We start from the raw sequence: 26,112 nt of genomic DNA, 5'->3' as shown, positions 1-26,112 counted from the left end.
TACATCATTCAACAGCATTACAGAGGGATGTACAGGTATGTTCAGAGATAAGAATACTGATAATTGCTGGGACACTTCTTTCCAAAATATCTTAACCGGTGGGCAATCCCAATACATGTGCATGAATGTACCCTCATCCCCATTTGTACATAAGGAACATAGGGAGTCTTGTTTAAGTCCCATTCTGTTCAATCTTATAGGAGTCAGGTATGTCCTATGAATATAATTAAGATTAATTTGTTGATGGTCCGGGTTACGTGACGCAATTTGAACGTTTGCCCAGACTTCTTGCCAATCAAAATCTATTTCCAAGTCTGGTATATCCCTCCTCCAGACTGAGTCTAGGGGGAGGATTCCATACCAAGACGTTAGTAAGTGATGATAAAAATCAGATACGAATCCTCTCAATGTCTCTCTTTCATAGAAGAATTTGTGATATCTGTGGTGCTCAATTGGTATCCTTAATGGGACTCTATGAGCCTTCAAACAATCCAATAACTGTGCGTAAAAATAATATGTGGAACTGGTGAGGTAAATTTTTTTATGTATATCTTGATAGCTACAAAAACCCTGTTTGTTGAAAACATCTCCCAATGTGTGTATGTCCTGCTTTTCCCATTTGGGGTATCTTATAGGTTGTTTTCCAATAAGGAGTGCATTGTTATTGAATAGGAGAGTATGGCTATGCCATTTATGTTGGTTAGAATATTTTTTTTGTGTTTCACGCCATATCCGGATCACATGTGTAATAAGGGGGCCAAATTTCAATTTGCATTGCTTAATTGATAATATGGTGTATACTATGTCCTGCAGTCTATGTGGTGCTACTATATTTTCTTCTAAGTTTCTCCAGGATACAGATGCTTGGGAGTCAAACCAGGTTGTCAGTGGTCTTAAAGAGTACGCTTTAAAATAGTGGTAAAAGTCTGGAAATGCCAAACCTCAGTCGGCTTTGTTTCTCTGTGCGGTGGATCTTTTTATTCGTGGAGGTTTGTTATTCCAAATAAATTTATATGCGGTGGAGTGTAATTTTTTCCAGTAACCATCAGGAGGGGGTAACTGTAACATTGAGCTAATGAAGTTGATTCTAGGTAAAACATCCATCTTAACTATTGATACTCGTGCCTGTACTGAGTTTTTAAGTTTGGACCACCTGTCAAAGTCATATTTGATCTTATCTTGGATTTTTGTGTAATTGTACTTCACCGTTTGGCTTATAGTAGGGAATACCTCAATTCCTAAACATCTGAAGTGTTTAACCATTGGTATTTCTTCTGGAAGGAGTATATTCTTTGCAGGGGCATTAAGCGGAAGGAAAGCCGACTTTGGCCAATTTATCCTAAATCCCGATAGATTGCCAAAGTCATCAATCAACTTGAGAAGATGAGGCATTGAGGTGTTAGGGTTTTGCATGAACAATATTACGTCGTCCGCATATAAACTAATATGATGTTGTGTGCCCTTAATTGCGATTGGTTCTATGGATTGGGATTGTCTTATATATTGTGTTAAAGGCTCTAATGATAAAGCGAATAGTCCGGGACTAAGAGGGCAACCCTGTCTGGAAGAGCGCGATACCGTAAAGATTTCGGAGGTGATTATACCTGTTGTAATCATGGCCGATGGGTCTTTGTATAATACTTTAATCATATCAATGAATCCTTTTCCTAACCCCATCCTTTCTAATACTGCCCATAGATAAGACCATTCCAACCTATCAAAAGCTTTCATCGCATCCAGGGACAGCATCGCCTTAGGTGTGGTGTCATCCTTGCTGGCATCTAGCACATGTAGTAACCGTCTTATATTATCCGTGATCAAGCGGCCTCTTATGAAGCCAGTCTGGTCAGGATGAACTAAAGACGTCATATGCTTTTGAAGTCTGATGGCTAATACCTTGGAGTACAGCTTGATATCGGTTCCGAGGAGGCTTACGGGTCTATAACTACCGCAATCGGTGGGGTCTTTGTCTTTTTTAAGGAGGACTGTTATGAGTGCAATATTGTCGTTCTTATGGAAGTTCCCCTCCTTGATTGAATATAGAATCATATTAAGTAATAGGGGTCCAATTACATCCCAACATGAGAAGTACATTTCTGGTGGGATACCGTCTCTTCCAGGAGCCCTACCACTATGTGTCCTGTTTTTATGTTTGGGGACAACAAATGGAAATTAGCCTAGCCTTGTGCTAAATCCGGCAATTTTTACACTCCACAGTGTTCATTACTTTTGCATTGTCCCGTCCAAATAATATTTTTTTTAAAGAGCTAGGAAATACCTTGAATCATCAACCTTCCTGCCTCTGCTAGATCACGGTGAAGTATTTTTGAGTGTATGTATACAGCAATCATTAAAGTCACAGTACATGGTCTGTGCCAGTCCTTGAACTGTGAATAAGTGAATACGTTTAACTGTACATACTGTAGCAAAAGGCAGTTATATCAAATCATGTGTGTTGGTAAATGATTAATCCAAGTGTGAGCCTGCCCATCTCTATTTAAAGAGTCTAAATCTAATTGGAATTGTGTATTTTCCAGCACCTCTTTCTATGGTCTATGCCAGACATCTTCGTTGATTTAAGCTCTGCCTTTAACACAATCCAGCACCATCAGGAAATCAAGAAACTACAGCACCTCCATGTTCGCTGGTCTACTGACCACCCAAGCCTCTTCAACTCAAGCCCGTCTGATCTCCAACCTACCAAAGTCAGCCCATGTTACCCTGTTCTTAGGGACCTGCACTGGCTCCCCATCGCCGCATAAATTCGCTACAAGGTCCTCGACCTGGCAGCGTGTAGCTTATTCCCAGCGGAAGAGTGCGTCGCGTGCTTCCGCGTTTTCCCTGATTGGCTGCGACGCCCATGTGACCGCGGCAGCGCGAGAGAGCGGCAGTGCGGAAATAGGCTGTCTATTGCCATTCTCTAAGACAAACGCTAACCATAACCAGCTCCTTAACAGCGCCTAAACTTAACCCTTCTAACCTTAACCAACTCCGAAACAATGCCTAACCTTAACCTTAACCATAACCAACTCCGAAAGAATATTGCCATTCTCTAAGACAAACTCTAACAATAACCAGCTCCTTAACAGCGCCTAAACTTAACCCTTCTAACCTTAACCAACTCCGAAACAATGCCTAACCTTAACCATAACCAACTCCGAAACAATGCTTAAAGTTAACATGTCACCAACGGACCGCAGGATCCACAGCACGACGGCATACCAGTTGAGCTAAGCGTCGAATTAAAAACATCTGGGATTACGGCTACATAATGCCGCAAGCTCTGCCGCTCCGTGGCTGCCGCGCTGCCGCGGGGCGTGTCGCAGCCAATCAGGGAAAACGCGGAAGCACTCGGCAGCACTCTTCCGCTGGGAATAAAGAATAGGCGACCTGGCATACATCCTCTGGCCGCCTCAGACCCACTCCTATCCGAGCTCTGGGAGGATCATCAAAGATAAGCCGCCTATTCTCGGTCCTCGCTCCACAATGGTGGAACGAACTTCCCACCACAGTTAAGACAGCTGAAACCCGATCAATCTTTCGCCGTCGACTAAAAACGCACTTCTTCAATCAATATCTGAAATTTAAAAATAAATAAAACGAACATTCTTACTGTCTTGTACTATCATGCACTCTTCCTACTATACTAATAGGTCTTTACTACTATGCACTCATCACTGCAGAACCCAAGTTTCAGCATTGTTTGATGAACATTGTTACTCCATTGTAAGAGTTGTCCCCTTCCTGCTGACATGTCATACAGAACTTGTAAGTCGCTTTGGATAAAAGCGTCAGCTAAATGACAAAAATATAAATGTAAATATGTTCCATCACCACTAATCCACTGGATCCATAAGCTCCTCTCCAACAGACCACAAGCAGTGAGGGTTGACAGGTCGCCGTCACTCAGCATCATTGTCAACACCGGCGCTCCGCAGGGATGTGTACTCACTCAGTCCATCTCTCTACTCCCTCTATACACATCCACCACTACCCTCTACTCCAGATATGCAGATGACACCGCCATCCTCACACTGCTCAATAACAACAATCACTCTCTGTCGGCTTATCAACATTCCATCTCAGTTTAGCACATGGTGTGACAATAACTTTCTCCACCTTAACATCTAAAAAAAATAAAGAACTGCTCATTAGCCCTAATGCACCGGTCCACACTGGACACAATAACCTCAGCTTCAATCAGCACACCATGGACATTTACGAACGTTGTCGGAGACTCACAGCCATCCAGAAACCAAGACGCCGTCTGTCCCACCCCGTCTTCTTCTCCTCCTGTACCGTAGCATTATTGAGCTAGTTCTTCTACATGGTGTCATTGTTTTTTGTTTTTGTACATCACACATTACAGTCACCAATAAGAATAAACTCTTAAAGATAACTAATTTTGCCAGAAAACTTATTGGTATTCCCACCTCCAACTTATCGGATTCCATCACCTCTTCCCTGATCTGCAAAGCACTCACAATCACACATGACCCAGACCACCCACTCTACCAGCACTTTACCCCGCTTCCTTCTGGCTGTAGGTATAGACTACCCGTGTGCAAAAAGGCCTTCCCTCTGGCCGTAGGTATAGACTACCCATGTGCAGAAAGGCCCGTTTTAGCAAGATCTTTTCGTATGGCTTGTTTGCACAGCCATATGAGCATTGAATAAGTAACCTCTTAAGTTACATGAAATCCAGTCTGTGATATATAGTGTCAATCCATGTCTTTGTCTCTGCTGTGTTCCTGTACATCCTGTATTTTGTATAATTCGGTCTTACTTGTTGTGTTATGTACGCACCTACTGTGGAACATTACTTCCTCCCAAAGACAAATAAACCATCTATCTATTGGGTGGAGCACATTTTAAATTAATTACTTCCTTCCCTGCCTGGTTACCCCACACCCAACAGTAAAAACCTTGTACAAACTGGGCAGTACTTTGGGTAGGCAGTGTTTCTTGCTTCAAAAAGTACAGCTAATAGATTAATCAAAGTTAATTCATTGCTTGTGTCCCCCTTGTGAAATCGCAACAACCAATAATCATAACCAAGTTTAATTATTCATCTTATACATCAAAGATATCTGCAAAGTGTCTAAAATACTGACATTTGTTGTCTTCGCGGATGATACAAATATCTTATGCTCTGGGGGTGACCTGCAACAGCTATTAGAGGTAGCCAATACAGGGTTGTCCAAATAAAAATGTTGGTTCGATGAATAAGTTATCACTGAATCTGAGCAAAACTAAAGTAATGCTATATAAAACAAATATAGAAGTTAATTTGGAAATTGATAATGTTAAAATGTATAGAGTGTATGAGATCAAGTTTCTGGGCATCATAGTGGACCACAAGCTCTGCTGGAAACCCCACATAGGATACTTGTGCTCAAAGATATCGAGAAGTGTTGGAATATTGGGTAAAACAAGACCGTTTTTGAACCAGAGGGCACTTTACACCTTATACTGCACACTTATTGTACCTTACATGTCATATTGTATTGAAGTTTGGGGAAACACCTACAAAACCAACCTACAAAAGATCTGCACGTTACAGAAAAGAGCAATAAGGATAGTCCATCATGCCGGTTATCGATATCACACTAACATTCTGTTTTTAAAGAATCAAACTTTGCAATTCACTGACCTGGTTAAATTCAAAACAGCGCAAATTATGTTTAAAGTCATCAATAATACAGTGCCTAGTAACAATCAGAAAATCTTCACAGGCAGAGACGGTATCTACGGGTTAAGAGGGAAACTGCTCCTAAAACACCCGTACGACCTTGAAGCAAAATGGGCATCTCGGTCTGTGGGGTGTCACTTTGGAACAGCCTGCATGAGACGTTAAAAATGAGTAAAAATATTAGAACATTTTAAATATATATAATATAGTTTTCTCTCTGAGTTCAGTAGAAAGCTATCCGACTACAAACTAGCCTAGATTAGCACAAATTAATGGAAGTGTATACTGTATAGCCTAGCTTAAAACGCCGGGAGAGGTGGTTTTGACCAACAGCTAGGCTAGCTGGTCCATATCCGCTTCCATTAATTTGTACTAAGATAGGCTAGCTTGCAGCCGGATAGCTTTCTACTGAACACACAGAAAGGAAATTGGTATCCATCTTCTTGTTTGACTCTGGAGAAGTCGGTAAGCGCATTTCCCATAATGTTGCCATGTTCCTTTTAAGGTGATAATCTTGAACATCTTCATATAAATAAATTAGGGATGTCCGATATTATCGGCCTACCGATATTATCGACCGATATCGGCATTAAAATGTGATATCGGAAAATATCGGTATCGGTTTTCAATTTTCTTTTATTTATTTTACATTTCTATAACCTTTATTTTACCCAGGCAAGCAAGTAAGAACAAATTCTGATTTTATTTATTGTCAAAAGTATGCGTAATGTTGTGTTAATTCCACAACAAGAGATATGTAATGTTAATTACCTGAAATTATTCCATTTTTGGGGGGGGGGGGGGGGGGGGCGGGGAAACCCTGCATATATCGGTATCGGTTGATATCGGTTGATATCGGTATCGGAAATTAAGAGTTGGACAATATCGGTATATCGGTATCGGTAAAAAAGCCAATATCGAGCATCCCTAAAATAAATATACATGTCTATTTTACCACTCTCAAACACCAATTGATGAAACACGATAGTGATTCCACCTATATATGATATGACAGTCCCGGGAAAAATCCCCTGGCACACAGGAAGTGAAGTGTTTTACATTGTGAGGATCTTGTGGTTGCCAGTTGAAATAAGGGAACAGCAGGCTGACCATGTGCCCCTCAGCAGGGAGGCCTGGTAAAGGATATCATTCTGGCTGCTGTCGGCTCGGATCACAAACCCCTCATCATCTACCTCCAGAGCAGAGTTCTGTAGGAGTGGACACAAACACACACAGAAGATATATGAGAAGAATTACACAGGCACGCATATATACAAACACACACACAGAAAAGATATGTGTAGACACACACACACACATCCTTAACTCCCACATGTACTGTACTCACACACACACAGAAGAGAGACAGAGGGAAAAGGCAGACAGCAGCTGGGTCAGCACGACAGAGACTAATGGAGCTTCAACCGACTGACCGTCAGTCCGTCCGTCCGTCCGTCCGTCCGTCCGTCACAAACATAACTGCTCTCCTTACATGTGCTTCAGACACCAGATACTACAACTGCACCACTACCTACCGAGGGCTCCATCACAAACTGCCTGGTAGTAACTAAATACTACAACTGCACCACTACCTACCGAGGGCTCCATCACAAAGTGCCTGGTAGTAACTAAATACTACAACTGCACCACTACCTACCGAGGGCTCCATCACAAACTGCCTGGTAGTAACTAAATACTGCAACTGCAACACTACCTACCGAGGGCTCCATCACAAAGTGCCTGGTAGTAACTAAATACTACAACTGCACCACTACCTACCGAGGGCTCCATCACAAAGTGCCTGGTAGTAACTAAATACTACAACTGCACCACTACCTACCGAGGGCTCCATCACAAAGTGCCTGGTAGTAACTAAATACTACAACTGCACCACTACCTACCGAGGGCTCCATCACAAAGTGCCTGGTAGTAACTAAATACTACAACTGCACCACTACCTACCGAGGGCTCCATCACAAAGTGCCTGGTAGTAACTAAATACTACAACTGCACCACTACCTACCGAGGGCTCCATCACAAAGTGCCTGGTGGTAACTAGATAGTACAAATATGCCGACTACAGTGCCTTGTGGTACAGTATGTGTCAGCAACTGGATTCTACAGCTGGTTTACCTGGTGTTACCGTGAGCTCTCATGTGACGTCTGTAAACTCAGCATTATAACTAGCAAGATATACAGTGCTGTATCCACCTTTTAAAAATAATTGTGTTGCTAGGGAAACAGCTTGGACCCCAGTGCATCTCCTGTCAGCCACTATATTAGCAAACTGGAAAAACAGTCAAACTGTAATGATGTGTTCCATCCCAGGGCAGTTCTCCATTTCACAATCTGCTTCACGCCATGATAGAGGATAATATAAGAAAAGTTCCATTTAATTTGAGTGAATTCTATTTTATTTTTTTATTTGTTCGAAAGCCGACATCCCTACTGTATAGTGTATGTCGGTAGTAACCTGGAAACAATACCGTCTTGGTGCTCAACACACAACACTACCTTCTCATAGAATATATATTAACAACTCACTACAGCTGCTATACAGGCCTACTGAGATCCTCGGGCATCGATAACATCACCACTAGACCGAGGGCTCTCTCATAAAGTGCGAGTCAATAATTGGCTGGCGCAACTGACGCAGGGCAGTAAAATGCACTCCGCTCTCCTGTTGTATGTCGTCAGTGACTCGTGAAACGCAAAGCCAGACACAAAATTATCACACGCCGTGGAGCACTTTAGACGACAGTGGGAAGAGAAAGTGAGAAACAGAGAAAGTGATTAAATCAATGTTCTCTGGGCCTCAATGAGATGATGTATAGCACTTACTTGAGCAATCAATTGAGCAAGCAACAGTGTTGCGGTGTGCCTCTTAATTACTAAACACTGCACACACTCTGGTGCAGTGTGCTACTACTATTATTGATACTGCCATTCTATTATTATCATTATGTTCTATTATATTATTCTATTCTATTATTATTTATATTTTATACACCTGAATTTCCGCAAGGGGGTCAATAAAAGAACACTTGACTTGTGTGTGAAGCTCCCCCACCCAGAATAAAAGTTATGCAGACTATAAAAGTTGTGGAGTTATTATTCCTCAGAGCTCTTGCCTCCCCATCCATTTTATGACCTTCTACCATTTGTGCCTCAAAGAAGAATATATGCTACACTTTCATTTCCCTTTCATTCGTGTCTCAAAACGTGGCCAGTCACCTCGAACGGAACGTCTCCCACAACACTTGGCTGTTGAAATGATCAGGTCATCAGAGGCTTCAGAAGACCCTTTGAAGTGACACGTCTCCTTTCTAAAAGGCTCCAGTGTTGAGTCACTTCCAGTCTTATATAACCTGCTTCTGTTGTTTGCTCTCCTCCATCTCCCCCTCTGTGTGACACCAGTCTGTCAGAATCTCTCTATCTCCCCCCCTCTCCTGCAATGCCGACTGTCCCCTTCCTACCTCTCTCTCCCTCCCCCTGTCTCTTCCTCTTTCTCTCTCCCCCTTTCCCTCTCTCTCCCCCTCTCTTCCTCCCTCTCTCCTGCAATGCAGACTGTCAGACTTCCTCAAAAGCGCCCTCCTACCTACCTCCCCCTCTGTCTCTCTCTCTCGCTCCCCCTCTCCTGCAATGCCCGACTGTCAATGCCTCAAAAGCCCCCTCCTACACCCATGTGACACACACACACAGTATCCAACCCCCGACGCGCACGCCCACATGCAGCCTCTCCAGCTGACCTGAGAAGTCCTTCCTGAGAGCGGCCCAGAATAGTGGACAGTAACCCGACACAGTGAGACACGTCATTATCACACACATGTCTCCCTGGACAACACACGCTAAAGCTCACACACGCGTCATACACATATACATGCACACACACACACGTCTCATATGCATGTACACAAACACACCCCCACACACATATACACAAATACACACACAAGCCTCATACACACACATAAATACTGTACACACAAGGCCCCCCCCCAACCAGCCAGAATCCCCTCTCCCTACATGCACATAATATAATATACACCTTATGTACACATATTCACATAAATTTGACCCCTTACACACACACACACACACACACACACACACACACACACACACACACACACACACACACACACACACACACACACACACACACACACACACACACACACACACACACACACACACACACACACACACACACACACACACACACACACACACACACACACACACACACACAGGCAGAGAGTAGAACACAGCTGATAATTACTCTGCCGACTCACCAACGTTTCCGTCAGCACCGAATCCCTGCAAAAACAAACCACAGTGAGAAGAGTTGTAGCCATGACGACCACAAACACCTCGTCAACAACATCTTTCAGATCTACTAGCTCACATGTGAGACACAACCATCTTTCAAATGATGATGTAACAAAGGCGAGAGAATGGGATAAAATAAAAAAAACTAAAACTAAAACAACAACACTTTGATGAACATTGTTACTCAGCTGATATAGTTGTACCCTTCCTGATGACTTGTCGTACAGAACTTGTAAGTCGCTTTGGATAAAAGAGTCAGCTAAATGACTAAATGTAAATGTAAAATAATACTGTAATTCAATATTTCTATGGCTCACAGCTCACAGAAGGGAATGAAGAAAAATCAAGATTTAATATCAGAAGTGCAGAGAAAATGTGTGTGTGCGTGTGTGTGTTTAAGGGGTGTGAGTAGATGTTAGCGTGTATGTGTGAGAATGTGATTGAGTGAGTGAATGATGTCTGTGCTTGTGTTTGAGTGTAAGATAGTGAATTTCTGTGTAAGAGTTAATGTTGGTCTAGTGTGTGTGTGTGTGTGTGTGTGTGTGTGTGTGTGTGTGTGTGTGTGTGTGTGTGTGTGTGTGTGTGTGTGTGTGTGTGTGTGTGTGTGTGTGTGTGTGTGTGTGTGTGTGTGTGTGTGTGCTTACGTAGAGTCAGGCTCCTTGTCTCTCTTGCTCAGGCCAGGGATCCTGAAAGCTTTGCCCCGACTCTTCTTCCCTCCTTCTGGCACCAAAGCTGTCATGTACTCCTCAAAGCCAACCAGCGCTGGGACACAACACGGAGACAACAACTAGGTTAGGACATAGGGGACAACAGAGATGACAATATATTTAAGTTATTTTCAACAAGTAAATATTGGTCTTGAGGTCTGGTTGAGCAGACTGATACCGGGTCCTGTCCTTGATGGAACAGCATGAAAACACTCTGGTTGAGCAGACTGTTACCTGGTCTGTCTTTGCCGGTGCCTTTCTGTTCAGCAAACTTCTGGATGAGGTTATCGATGCCGATGTTCTCTACGTTCTGTTTGAACTCCTCATGAACCTGGATACACCACAACAGAGTTGAGTAGAGTAGGACAGAGCAAAGTTAATGGAAGGATGAACCACTTCATCGGAGTAAAATCTATTTCTACTACGTTCTGTTTAAACACCTCACGATTCTGGACACAACAGAACAGAGTTGAGTCGAGTAAAGTAGAGTAGAGTAGAACAAGACAGAGCAAAGTCAATGGAAGGATGAACCACTTCTTTGCAGTAACATTGTTCATTTCTACATGACTTGACTAGCATGTGAGAGAGAGTGCAGAGAGAGAGTGGGAGGTACATTAAGCAGAAACCTCCCTTCAATAGAAAAAAAATCTTTGTAGTGTATCATTTACACTCGTTGGTGGCGACATGGGTAACATATCATATGGGTTATCAGATCATATGGAAAAGATAACATGGAGAAAATGGAAATGTACGCATTTTTTTACTGGGATTTTCAAATAAAAAAATCAATTGATTGTATTAGGCCCTGCATACTTTAGGTATTAGGCCCTGGGACATACCTGTCCCACCTGGACGTGGGTGTCCTCTATGGAGTGGGAGTAACCTTTAATCAGCTGCTTCATCTGACGCAGGTGGGACTCCTCAATGTCCTGGAACTTCTACACACACACACACACAAAATGAACAGAAAATAATATCAGGTGTAATGATCTCAACACAGAATAAAAGATTCTAAGATAAATCAATAATACATTCAATAAAGTGTATCAAAATGTTAAACTATCAATGATTCTCCTTCTTTTTTCCCAAGGTCTACAATAAGATATTACTTTATTGATCCCCTTGGGGAAATTCAGGTGTTATTGCAGCATGGGGGAGGGGAGGTACAGGTATGGGCAGGGTAATAGAAAGACAATAAATATAAGTAATAAAACATTTGAATATGAATATAAAATATGAATAAATGTAAACAAAGGTGCAGATCGGTCATAATACGGCTACAGCTGTTCGCATAATGTTTAACTCAATCAGCGCCTAGAAGTCGCCGTTTACGACGAGCTAGTCAAGATGAGAAGCACGTTCAGCCACAGACTCATACCCCCCCGACACTCAACTAACCGCCTCGGACAGTCCTTCATACCAGCGGCCATCAGGCTCCACAACAGTGGGCAGCAACTAGCGGCCTTCAGGCTCCACAACAGTGGGCAGCGACTGCTGCCAGACATTGACCTAGAACTAATAGGAACCCAAGGAGGACAATAACACTACCTTAGGCATACTGCACCTTATGTGGATACTGTGAATAATGTATATTTCAGTTAGTTAGAGATAGTAAATTATAACACTACTTTTTTTTTTTGATCCACTTTTTCTCCCATTTTCTATATTTTCTCCCATCCCAATTTCGTATCATCCAATTCAACCCTCCCCTGTCACGAACGCTGTTTCTTGCCTCCCACAAGCCGGCTGCAATGTGGACTAAGTCATACATAGCACAAGTCCCCTCCGGTACTTGAGGTAACAGCAGTCGCATCTTTTCACCTGCGCAGCTCGATCTCTCAGTGGCGAGGAGTAACGCGTGGGAGGCTCACGATGCGCCCGACACTTCCTGATTCTACTGCGCAGGCGCACCAACCGACCTGTAGGAGTCGCTGTCCACAACGCCCGATCCCCACCCATCAGTTTCCCACCCCCTAATACGGCCAATGTGTATTAGTACGGACGACCAGCTAAACTGAAAGCAAATGTGGAGAGCGGGGCTCGAACAGGCAAGCCCAGCGTCTCCAGATTTCGTGGCGAGCGCCTTGCCCACTACACCACGTAGCCGCCCACAATTATAACACTACCTTATGCATACTGCACCTTATGTGACACTGTGAATACTGTGAATATATATTTCAGTTAGTTAGATAGTAAATTATATTGACCTATTTGTTTACACTGCTTGTGTTGTTTTTACTACCTGTACCCCCCCCCCTTCCCCCATGCTGCTATGATGCCTGAATTTCCCCAAGGGGATCAATAAAGGAATATCTTATCTTATCTTTTTTTTTTGTCCACTTTTTATCCACTTTTTCTTCCATTTTTCTCCCATCCCCAATTTTCGTATCATCCAATTCAACCCTCCCCTGTCTTTGAACACTGTTTCATGCCTCCCACAAGCCGGCTGCAATGTGGACTAAGTCATACATAGCACGAGTCCCCTCCGATACTCGAGGTAACAGCAGTCGCATCTTTCCACCTGCGCGGCTCGATCTTTCAGCGCCAGGGGTCTGGGCTTTGGAGGGGCCCCGCCCCGTCGCTTCCTGATTCTACTGCGCAGGCGCACCAACCGACCTGTAGGAGTCGCTGTCCACAACGCCCGATCCCCACCCATCAGTTTCCCTCCCCCTAATACTGCCAATGTGTATTAGTGCGGACGACCAGCTAAACTGAAAGCAATGTGGAGAGCTGGGCTCGAACAGGGAGGCGAACCTGTTCGAGCCCAGTCTCCAGTATTCGTGGTGAGCGCCTTGCCCACTGCACCACGTAGCCGCCCTATCTTATCTTATCTTATCTTACCTTGTGGTAAGAAGGCCAGCGCTTTAAAGAATAAGGATAGATGGCGGTGTTTGCAGGGCTAAAAACTATATAAAATATTATAGCTAATCTAATAAACATGTCGATTGTCAGTGAGTTTCTTCCGGTCAACATGCAAAAATTTTTTTTTTTTTTCATACATACATTTCCGTTTTATACCGTGGTGAATATGAGTATAGTTTTAGAGTGATCCTGTCTAATCTCAAGAAACTCCAGCAAACCGCGCTTCAATGCATTTCCTTAGAAATCGTGCCATTTCTCACTTGATTTATGAATCATTCTGAAATAAACGCTAGATTATCGGTATTATGTTTCATCATACACGCACGAAAGGGTGGGGGGGGGGGGGGGGGGGGGGGTTATATGCTTCGAGCGCCACCAACGGCTTATATTACACAGTACATTACAGACACACGCTCCGATGGTGGCGAAAAAATCATCTGATCAACGCAAGATTGGTAACATATAGTCCTGACCTCATATCTGATGTACTGCAAAAAGAATAATCCAATTCCTGATTCCAATTCCAAATATTGATCGCGGTCGTCTTTCCAACGTTTATCAACCAAAACACATGAATCCACGGTGCTCCAGTGTCCCCAATCAGTGTCTTATAACGTTAGTCATGCCCAAGAAGGAAAACCCGGACCGGACTTCTTAGATCGATATACAGCCCAAGCCAGAGGAATTCCAATTATGTGCAATACCGGCCACAAGGCGTTAGGCGGCGGTATTGGCCGTTTGCGATCTCAGAGCCATTCCCAATGATAACATCAGGCTGGATGGATAAATTATGAATGTATATAGCGAATAAAAGAAATAACGATTAAAACCCGACTTTTCTCGTGATTGGTGCTCAAACACCGGCGAGATAACCCGACTTTTTTCGTCATTGGCACTGAAACAGTTAAGGTACATTTTCATTGTTTACAACTTTGAAATTTAATTAAAAGAAATCTGAGCCATACCAAGCTGTGGAGTATAATCTACATAATAGTATATAATCTATTATTAGAGCTCTGTAGCATGAATACATAGACAGGTTCTCTAACCATAGAAAACATCATCAGTTACCGCAACAAGGCAACAAGACAGGTTCTCTAACCATAGAAAACATTATTTATCACAACAAGGCAACAAGACAGGTTCTGTATCGTTAGTGGCTTAGCTTGGCATCGCTACTGCACTATCTCGCGTACGTGCACGCGTACTGAATAAACCACAAATGTACCTCTAATACCAGTATTAGTCTGACCACACCCCTCATCAGCTTACCTTCATAAGCAGGTGTGTGGTCACCTGCTCTCCTCCTTCTCGCTTTCACCACAAGGAAGAGGTGCCTCGGTAGATCCCCACACTTGACACCATGATGGAAGAAATTGGATTAGGAACAGCTTGGGAAACAAGGATACGTTGACATCATATCTTTATTTTCTCTCTCACTATTTTCGAGAAAATACGGCGATATTGTCTTCGTACTGGAGTGTCTAGAAGATGATGATCATTCTACAAACCCTCCACCGGTTTTCGTATTGGGAGCACGCCGCTGCATGCTTCTCAACTGCAGTTCCTTGCTGTGTTTGTTGGGGTGAAACCTGTCAGGCCACAGCTGAACTGTCGGACATGCCGCTGTTGTGAGGAGCGGTGCGTTCCAGGTTGGGTGAGTAGTGTTTGCTGGCGGGCTCCACTTGTCTGTTAGTGCTATGGGGGCTACTTGACAAAGTTTATGGAAACCGGCCCCAGGCTAGGGTCCTTTGTTTAGCCGTCTAGGCGACAGAAGGCCTTGGTCTGGCGACCATTTTAGTTTTAACTAGTGGGCCGCGACCATTGACACTGGTGATCCCTGTGTGTTCTGGACGAGTGGATTCTCTCTGTCACCGTGTTAAGACCCCATCTTTCATATCCAAATGAGAGTATTCCTTCACGAGGGGATATGTGCATGTAATGTGCGATAGCGGCAGATTCATGTTCAAAGTCAGCTATACAGGCCAGTTGGTACTGTGCTGATTCCGCCGGACGTGGTAATGTCACCGTTGTGAAGCGGTGTTGACGTCTTGTTTTCTCTTTTCTCTTAAAAAGTGAGGAGGGTTCAGAACGGCGGCCTGTCTGGGTGAGTGTTATGTCATTGTTTACATGTTCATAGCTTACGGTTAGCCGGTCGGTGGCCTGGCGCGGGGTAGCTTGGCTTCTCGCGCGCCGCCGGGAGCTCGCTCCTGATCGCGTGCGTCGTAGATCGGCGTCTCGCGAGCGGAAGCAATAGCACCCGAACGGTTGGAGCAGCCGTTAGCTTGATGCTATTCTGTTGAACGTGCTTTGATTTTAACATGTTTTACACTCTTGACCACGACGTCATCCTTGACAGGGGATGTTCGTCGACCCTGCCTGAGCCTAGACGGGGATTGCGTCAACAAAGAGGACTGTAGCGACTGGTGGAGCGGCGACGCTGCCCGGATCGAACAACACAGGACGGCTGTGTTCTACGGTGTCTTGTGACTGCACTTCGCTGATCTGCGTTCCGGGTAGGTACGGGGTTGGCCAGACCTCATAACACGTCTTCTGGTTTTTACCTTGCTAAATGTATTGTGAATAACGGTGTTTTTTCCCAAAACGTGTGTTGTTGCAATGCATTTGGGATACGTTGCGGGTTGTGTGTGAGCTGTTTTTGTCACTGGCAGTTAGCTTCTCCGTGCAGATCGTGATGTATTGATCTGGTTGTTGTGTGAGAAACATCATGGTGTTTATGTGTACCGTGTACTCACTACTAAGGCAACTAACCTATGAAGCTATGCTTGGTGACGAGTGAGTAAAAGAATGTTCTTTCTCAGACTGTAATGACAATGAACAGTGAGTTCACACATTAACAGGTTTTCCTGTTTTAACTGGCCGTATTGAGGGTAAAATAGGAGGATTGTGTTTCCCCCCCCGGTTCCCTGGGGACTTTATCACCTCCTATCAGACATGTTGTGCATTAATTGTGTCTTTTGTGTGGTAGGGATACGATGTAACTCTCAGCTTGATTGCTGAGGTTGTGCTAAATCTGCTGGAGAAACTTATTTCCTAAAGGGAAATTGGTTTGGTTGCTGTCATGTGTGCTTAGCAAGGCCTGTGGTCGATACTAATCAAGAATGATGTATTCTCTCATTGTGAAAAAAACGGCGTTCCTCTGTTGAGTGTTTTTGCCATTTTTTGTAGGTGATGATGGGTTGTGTGTGTCATGTGACCTACAACTGGGTTGTACTGGCCACAGAAGCACATGTGTATGTTGGACCGGGGTTCTTAGAGCCCTCTCTATTCTGTGTTTTTCCTTAGTAAAAATCAGATAGCAGGTTAGCTCGTGCGCTGTGTGGAGCTGTGAAACGCTTCATAGAGCTGACTATGACTGTGTCATATTCTCTTTTTGTCGTTACGTCGTATCATGGGTGTGGGGTCGTAAAGGGGTGAACTGGTAACCTTTCCTCTCCCCATTGTTCTGTCGGTCAGGGGTACACCCCCTGTCCTTCAAGGTTCCCGTCACGTGGCGGTTCGGCACGTTACGGGGGGGGGGGGGGGGGGGGGGAGGGAGTTCCTGGTCCCACGGCCTGGTATATTGGGCGTGTGCACCGCAGGAATTCCCCCGCCATAGAGTACGTCACCGTGCGCGTCTCTGTTGGTAGGACTTCCGTGTGCTGTTCAGGTCCATGTGATGGATCTGTTTTCAGGGGGGGTGGTCAGGGCTCCTCCTCACCAAGCGCCTACTCAGGCCTTCTGTGAGTTCGGACTCCTTCTTCCATGTGAGGAAGCCTCCATCAGAGTACAGAGCCTTCCTCCTCAGATTGTCAAAGTGAGTGGACCCTCTAGAAGGGTCCTTTTCTATTGTATGTATATTCGATTCAATTCGTTTATTGAGTGTGTATGGGTTCGGTGCCTCTTCCCCGGAGGCCCTAAAACCAGTTTTTTACATGGCTCAAGGTGCAATATATTCTTTTCAATCTGTACAGCTCGCGTGGGAAGTCTCTCTGGGGATCCCCGTCTCTTTCCTATGGGAGGGTGGTGGGATGTAAAAATGTGAACATTTTTTACCCCGGCTGTGTAGACTGGGATACATACTGTTGATGCTTCCTTCTTTCTATTCCAGAAGTGTTGGAGTTAGGGAGTGTCACACCCCTCTTGTCGTTCCCCTGGGCGCCTTGGGGATTCAATGACAGGTCTAAATAGCCTGTTCATTGATGGGGGTGTGTCCCGACGCACGTATAGTGCTAGCTCGCTGTAAACAGGCGATTGACTGGCACGCCTTAGTTGCTTGTGGTTGGAACAGCGTTTTTATAAAGCAACTGAGATGGGGGTTTTTCCTCTTCCGGCGACCACATCCCATGACCTGGGTGGGTTGTCGACGGATTCTCGTTCATGTCTGGGGGATGATGACGGGATGGATCTGAACATATGTAGTGGGGTCTCACGCCCTTGGGGTGGGCCACCAGGCGCGGTTCGTCCGAACGTCTGGGTGGCGCCTTCTTTTCATGTTAAGATCAACACGCATATCTGCCCTTCTCCTGGAGTAGGCATGTCGGCGTGGTTAGGGCACGGGACTGGTTCTGGTCACGCTGGTCCAGATCAGTTGAACCCGTTGTCCGCCGGGGATGCAGATCTGCTGTTCTGGTACCCTGAGGGACTTGGGCTTTTTTCAGGGGGAAAAATGCCAGGTCGGTCTGGGTGTCACAGGGTTAAGCGCTATGGAGACCCTGGTTGGGTATGTTTTTACTCAGCACTGTCGTCATGGCTTACAGCCATGCCATTCTGTACGCGCTCGATCTCGTCGGATCTCGGCCGCTACACAGGTTGGTCCTGGTTAGTACTTGGTTGGGAGACCGCCGGGGAATACCAGGTACGGTGTGCTTAGGGGCTGGTTCTCCATTATTTTTCGCTCCTCTCTCACGCATGGCGAAGAGGGGCCTGTGGGGGTGGTTTTTTGACCTCCTCTGGTGACCCTGTGCTTCCCGTACCGCCAGGCCCGGTCCGAAGTGATGTTTGCGACCCGTAGGCCTGGGTTAACCCTTTTTGGAAACTGAAACACTTGTACTGCGGTATAGCCGGTGTATACCCGCAGGTGTGTTTTGGAGTTTTTTCTTGAGGGGTTATAGGAACAACCACCGCATTGGGTAACACCGAGGTGGTTGATTCCCTGGTGTGTTGGAGCAGTGTCAACTCCCGGGTTCACCGTTTGAGGGTGCCCCTGCACGTTCATGACGTCTGCCAATCGTGTCAGCCTTCTCTGCCTCGACCCCTCTGGGTGGGGGTTGTTAAATGGAGGCTTGGTCATGCAACACCGCCAGCTTACGCTCCTTCCGCCGGGGCGGCTGTGTTCAGCTGTCCCCTCTGGCGCCTGTCTCGTCCGCAGTCTCCAGGCTAGGGTTAACAGCCTGTTGCCTGGTTTTTCCCCGGTGCGCTGCCTGCTTCCGTTGGTTAACCTTTTTGTGTGCTTACGGCCATGCTGACTGCCTATTCTGCAGGGTCAGTGTGCCAGGCGGTGTGCTATTGGGGGGACGGGGCCCGCTCGGCTTACGGCCATACCGACCTGAACACGCCCGATCTCGTCCGATCTCGGAAGCTGGGCAGGTTCTGGCCTGGTTGGTTCCGCCTGGGAATACCAGGTGCAGTAACTGAGGGGCCTTTGTCCGAATACGCTGGCGATGTGGGGGGCGGGGCACTACGTGCCCACCTGGTGGGGTCTTGATGCTGGCATCATGGACTTCTCCGGGCCCCCATTCTAGGGAGTCCAGTCCTTTTGGTGGGTCTGGGTCTTCCTTCGTGCTCCGCTGCTACGGCCTTGCCACGGGGTTGGGTTTGCCCTTGACCCCGTGATTCTGGGGGCAGTAACGAGGTTGTTCCTCCGTTCGTTCCCGGGTGGCATGCGGGTTGTGCGTGTGTGTAGTCGTGGGGTCGAGCCACGGTCTGCTCACCCTGTGCGTTGAGTTGCTTGAGTGCCTCTTCGCACGGTCGGGTCCGTCGCCCTCCCGTGACGTCCCTAATAGGGGGGCTACCCTCCATTAGGGGGGGTCGGGGGGGCTCGGCCCTCCCTGTTCTGATGGTTTTGGGGGGCTGTCAGCGGGGTGTATTTGTCAGCCAAGTGGCTCCGCTTGGCCTCCCTTGTGCAGTAGCGATGCCAAGCTAAGCCACTAACGATACAGAACGTTAGGTTATGACTATAACCAAGTTCTGTTAGTTAGGGGCGATGCTTGGCATCGGACGGCCGCTGCAGCCCTTGTCCTCACCTTGTGGTGAAAGCTTGGGAAGGAGGAGAGCAGGTGACCACACACCTGCTTATGAAGGTAAGCTGATGAGGGGTGTGGTCAGACTAATACTGGTATTAGAGGTACATTTGTGGTTTATTCAGTACGCGTGCACGTACGCGAGATAGTGCAGTAGCGATGCCAAGCATCGCCCCTAACTAACAGAACTTGGTTATAGTCATAACCTAACGTTCTCTAACCATAGAAAACATTATTTATCACAACAAGGCAACAAGACAGGTTCTCCAACAATAGAAAACATTATTTATCACAACAAGGCAACAAGACACGTTCTCTAACCCTATAAAACAGCACCAGTTACCACAACAAGGCAACAAGACAGGTTCTCTAATCCTGACTAGCGCTGGGCGGTATGGCCTCTAAATGATATCGCAATATTTTTTGGCCATATCACGATACACGATATATATCGCAATATTTTGACATTTCCTCTAAAGCACTTAAAAATGCTTGATTTAACCCTTTGATGCATACAGTCACACCAATATGATGATTATAATAAGTCCCTGCAACATATGTTTGCATTATTAAACCATGAAGATGCTTTAAAAAATTATTAAATGAAAATGTACTAAGAGTAGTCTACTGACACACTAATACAAATATTTACATCTAAGACAATTTATATAAAAACTCTTGGGTGCCTAAGACTTTTACACAGTACTGTTTTTTCTATCCACTTTAGCCAAACACACGCACGCACACACACACTACTGTGAGAAAATAATAATCACGATAATGGCTTATAGCAGACTTAATGATTTTAGAATATTTCAGATAATGGAATTAAATGTTTATATCATCAACTATCCAGTTAGTAAAGGAAAGCTGTAAAGGAATGTGAATCACTACCCACTTTCAAAAACACTCAAAGAACACCTACGGGAGACTGCAATTCGAAACTGGACCCTGCAAATGTCCTAACCCAACCCCCTCCAATGTACAGTAAATGACCAAGTATGGCTTTGTCAATATTCCAATGTACAGTGTACACTGCAGTGTCTCGCCTTAATCCTCATCTTCGTCTTCTTCCTAGAGAAGTCTCTACTAGGAGGTGGTCCAGAGGGGGGGGGGGGGGCTGAGTCTCTACTATTAGACTAGTAGTCACACACGCACGCACGCACACACACACACACACACACACACACACACACACACACACACACACACACACACACACACACACACACACACACACACACACACACACACACACACACACACACACACACACACACACACACACACACACACACACACACACACACACACACACACACACACACACACACACACACACACACACACACACACACACACACACTGTGGAACAGTGTCTGTCTGTCTGTCTCTCTGCTGTCTGTCTCTCTGCTGTCTCTCTCAAAATAGTATAAGTGCTATCTTGGCCCTGAGAGTTGCTCTCCGGCTCTGCAGCTGGACCCTCTCAAATCAGCACGAAAAAAGCTATAAGCTTATAAAACGATTTAATATGCTAAACTTCGTTTTAAATTCCTTAATTCACTTTTGTTTATTCCATAAAGATTTTCCCGACATAATGATACCTGCCCCGACCAGATCCGTGACTCTGTTGCGATACAGATGAATTATCTACTCAGAAAGCTTATAAAACAATTTAATATGCTAAACTTTGTTTTTAAATTCTTTAATTCACTTTTGTTTATTTCATAAGGATTTTCCCGACATAATGATACCTGCCCCGACCAGATCCGTGACTCTGTTGCGATACAGATGAATTATCTACTCAGAATAGTATTATAAAGTGGCTATCTTTTATGCTGTAGATCACTGCTGGTATGTGCGTGCAGAACCTTTATTTCAGCGGGGACTGTAGTATTTATTTGACGTTACTGTACAATATATGTGTATTAAAAGACGGAGCTGTCTTTTATTGTATTATAATAATTATTAATATTAAAAATAGATTAAGAAAGGCATTCTTATTCCAGCATGCATTAATGACACTAACGGGCAACGGCAAAACAGTGGTTAATGGTCTTTATTAGTGTTTGCGGTGTCCAGGCAGCAATGGTCTTTTAGGAAGTTAATAGGTATAATATCCGACAGTGTACAACACCCTCGGTTTAGTCCATTCTTCCACATTTCATGGGGGTGTCCATTACCGTATATGTTAATCGGGGCGGTTTTGGTATGCAAATACGTGAAAGTGTGCAAGAGCCTCGGCGCAGGGCCAAGGTGAGATTCATCATGACAGGTGTGCGTAGAACCTGCATACGCACGTGTGGGTGAATCCGATATTTCTGTGCATACACTGATTCTACATTCTGTGCTTACGTGTGGAAATAGAACATGTTCTACGTCCACATTGATGAATGAGGGCCCAGACATTTAACACAGAAACAGAGGGACTACTTTAGATGGAGACCACAGGTCTAATGAGGACTAGACATTTAACACAGATACAGAGGGACTACTTTAGATGGAGACCACAGGTCTAATGAGGACTAGACATTTAACACAGATACAGAGGGACTACTTTAGATGGAGACCACAGGTCTAATGAGGACTAGACATTTAACACAGATACAGAGGGGACTACTTTAGATGGAGACCACAGGTCTAATGAAGACTAGACATTTAACACAGATACAGAGGGACTACTTTAGATGGAGACCACAGGTCTAATGAAGACTAGACATTTAACACAGATACAGAGGGACTACTTTAGATGGAGACCACAGGTCTAATGAGGACTAGACATTTAACACAGATACAGAGGGACTACTTTAGATGGAGACCACAGGTCTAATGAGGAGCAACCAGGCAGAACACAAGAGAGAGAGACAGTGACAGAGAGAGAGAGAGCGAGAGAGAGAGAGCCAGGCAGAAAGAGTGAGACAGAGACAGAGAGAGACATGAGGAGAATGGAAGCTGGGGATGCCAGGTAATAATAAGCCTGTGGTAATTAGAGTCGATTTAGCACAAGGGCTTGATCTGCCCTCATTCCAGCTGCCTCATTTGTCCCGAGTGGGATTGAGTATATTGTCTTGACAGGGCAGGTGGTGGAAGCCTCCTGGATAAAGAGGTAATAGTTAAAGAAGCCAGCTTGTCATCAGAAGGTCGCCTGTCTGGTCATCACAGTGTCTGTGTGGGGTAGATTAATGAGACCAAATGCTCTCCCATCTCCTAACAACGACTGCTCTTTGATAATGTTACTGTATCATTAACTGTTACATATTAGCTAAGATTAAGGCTAATGTTCTTTGATAATGTTACTGTTATCATTAACTGTTACATATTAGCTAACATTAAGGGCTAATGCTCTTTGATAATGTTAGTTACCGTATCATTAACGGTTACATATTAGCTAACATTAATGCTAATGCTCTTTGATAATGTTACTGTATCATTAACCGTTACATATTAGCTAACATTAAGGCTCATGCTTGTTGATAAGTTAGTTACCGTAACATTAACTGTTAAATATTAGCTAACATTAAGGCTAATGCTATTGTATCATTAACTGTAATATTTGGTAGCCAACATAGCCTAGTGTTTGGGAGCCAGCACGGCTGACCCTAGATGAGCTAACAGCAAAAGCGGATGTTCTGTTAAGACACTTTGCATGACGTCAATCATGGAGGGAATATAATGTAATTCAGTAGTACAATACTGTTGTTGTACTGGGCAGCTCTCTCTGCCTCCGCCGTTACGACAGCACCATCTTCCTGTAAATAAGAACGTGTTCCTCTGACTTAACTTGGCTGTTTAAACAAGGATTTAAAAAATCACTCTCTCTCTCTCTCTCTCTCCCCCCTCTCCTCATAATTAGGCGAGCCTATCCTGATGGCTATTAAGTATGGCATAATTGGTTACAAGGATTCCAGTCAACATTTCAACATGCATTGAAAACAAAAAGAAACACGCATTGGGGTTTAATGGTTTCCTTGGAAACAGTGACAGTAACCATGGTGATTTGGAAGCTGTGATTTAAGGTAATCACTAAGGGACTTGAGAGGGAGTGTGGGGGGGTGACAAGCGTTTGAAGGGGCCTGTGGGGTTGGTCGTCCCAGTGTGACATCACCAAGAACAGCATGCAGCGTGAGACTGCACGGTGTGTGTGCGTGTGTGTGTGTGTGGTGTGTGTGTGTGTGTGTGTGTGAGTGAGTGAGTGAGTGAGTGAGTGAGTGAGTGAGTGAGTGAGTGAGTGAGTGAGTGAAAGAGACACAAAAAGAGAAAGACTGGAGGAGAGGGAGAAAGAGTAAGTGCAACACAGGGGGGGGGGGGGGAGAAATACAGAGAAATACAAAATGAGAAAGAGCGAGAGAGAGAGAGAAATACAGAGAAAGTGTGAGAGAGAAGGGGGCAGAAATAAGTGAGAAAGAGCGAGAGAGAGACGACAGTCGGCCGGTCTGAGCTGAGCTGACCTGGGCAGATTCGCTCATCTTCTGTTCAAAGTCTCCTCCCACACGATTGTACTTCTCAATGCAAACCGCGAACGTCTCCGCCGATTTCTTTGACTTCATCTCCACCTAGAGAGAGAGAGAGAGAGGAGAGAGAGAGAGAGAGAGAGAGAGAGAGAGAGAGAGAGAGAGAGAGAGAGAGAGATGAGAGAGAGAGAGAGAGAGAGAGAGAGAGAGAGAGAGAGAGAGAGAGAGAGAGAGAGAGAGAGAGAGAGAGAAGAGAGGAGAGAGAGACGAGAGAGAGAGAGAGAGAGAGACATAGAGAGAGAGAGAGAGAGAGAGAGACATAGACATAGAGAGAGAGAGAGAGAGAGAGAGAGAGAGAGAGAGAGAGAGAGAGAGAGAGAGAGAGAGAGAGAGAGAGAGACGAGAGAGAGAGAGAGAGAGAGAGAGAGAGAGAGAGAGAGAGAGAGAGAGAGAGAGAGAGAGAGACCAATGCGACTCTTATATGAAACTAAGTCACAGAGAACCAATTCTCCTCTATAATTAAAAGCAACAGCAATTATTTCACAAAGTGACACTTCTGGCTACGTGGTAATATGACAGTGTAGCTAGTTGTAGCGTGACTGGAAATATGGCCTAGAGGGAGAATGAAGCAGAGAGAAAATGGCTCATTACAGGGGGACCTCTCTCAGCCTACAGTAGTTACCGCATCATTAACTGTTACATATTAGCTAAGATTAAGGCTAATGTTCTTTGATGTTAGTTACCATATCATTAACTGTTACATATTAGCTAAGATTAAGGCTAATGCTCTTTGATGTTAGTTACCGTATCATTAACTGTTACATATTAACTAAGATTAAGGCTAATGCTCTTTGATGTTAGTTACCGTATCATTAATGTTACATATTAACTAAGATTAAGGCTAATGCTCTTTGATAATGTTAGTTACCGTATCATTAACCGTTACATATTAGCGAACATTAAGGCTAATGCTCTTTGATAATGTTAGTTACCGTATCATTAACCGTTACATATTAGCTAACATTAAGCCTAGTGTAGCTAGCTGTAGTGTGACTGGTAGTATGGCCTAGGCCCTAGAGGGAGAATGAAGCAGAGATAAAAGGGCTTGTTACAGGGGGACCAGATGTATTAATTTAGTTTCACCTTGGGAAGCAGACCCATTAGAAAGACATTTGAAGACATTTAAACACCCGTTAGGGAGGTCAAACCTTGTGCTATTCAGAACGCAGTTTCAGCCCAAAGATTTCAGCCACTACACACACAAAAAGCCAAAGTCCCAAACCATACTTTCAATTGGTAGATCAAAGCCACTCAAATTGCAGGGCCAACCCCTGTGTGCGCACACCATGCTGGTTGTCGGTTGATGATTGGTTGGAGAAATGTCTGTAAAATTGGCGGCTGCGTTTTTAATTAAACATACATCACTGAACGTTATATCACTGATGCTTGAAATGTGTGAGCTTAGTGAGACAACATCGCAAACGTACAAAACAATGAATATGGGTAATGCTCCTGGACACAGGGAAGAGAGGGGGTTGGAGATTTCCTTAGTGTCAATTTAAACAAGGCTGTTGAAAGGAACAAAATATGAAGCTGATTTATCATGCCCATAATCTCACACACATCCCAAAACTATAAAACGGTCTCATAAACTGTCTCTAAAACAAAGTCATTAAGGTTCAAGAGTTATAAAGTTAAAAGATTTGGAATATGTTATACCATTATGATTATATGATTACATGACATATTCCAGGAAGTGTTAAATACGACTCTGAAATGATGAAAACCTTTTCAAACTTCACAACATAAACATTCTAAATGGGCCC

The 26,112-nt window shown here is 44.6% G+C and overlaps 1 protein-coding gene across 1 annotated transcript in view; it reads right to left on the bottom strand.

Moving 5' to 3' along the window:
- fcho1 (FCH and mu domain containing endocytic adaptor 1) overlaps positions 1-26,112 on the bottom strand; it is a 253,690-nt gene that overhangs the window by 68,297 nt on the left and 159,281 nt on the right. The window contains exons 7-12 of the mRNA XM_084310518.1: positions 24,284-24,388; positions 11,571-11,669; positions 10,966-11,062; positions 10,669-10,786; positions 9,988-10,012; positions 6,840-6,900 (exon numbers count right to left, since the gene is read on the bottom strand). Coding sequence (XP_084166644.1) covers positions 6,840-6,900; positions 9,988-10,012; positions 10,669-10,786; positions 10,966-11,062; positions 11,571-11,669; positions 24,284-24,388 — 505 coding nt within the window. The remainder of the gene's footprint in view (positions 1-6,839; positions 6,901-9,987; positions 10,013-10,668; positions 10,787-10,965; positions 11,063-11,570; positions 11,670-24,283; positions 24,389-26,112) is intronic.

This window comes from Notolepis coatsorum (genome assembly GCF_963971535.1).
Source record: "Notolepis coatsorum genome assembly, chromosome: 3".
In the NCBI taxonomy this organism is placed as follows: Eukaryota; Metazoa; Chordata; class Actinopteri; order Aulopiformes; family Paralepididae; genus Notolepis; species Notolepis coatsorum.
Note: the sequence above shows the minus strand (reverse complement) of the source record. Positions and strands in the feature narration are given on the sequence as shown.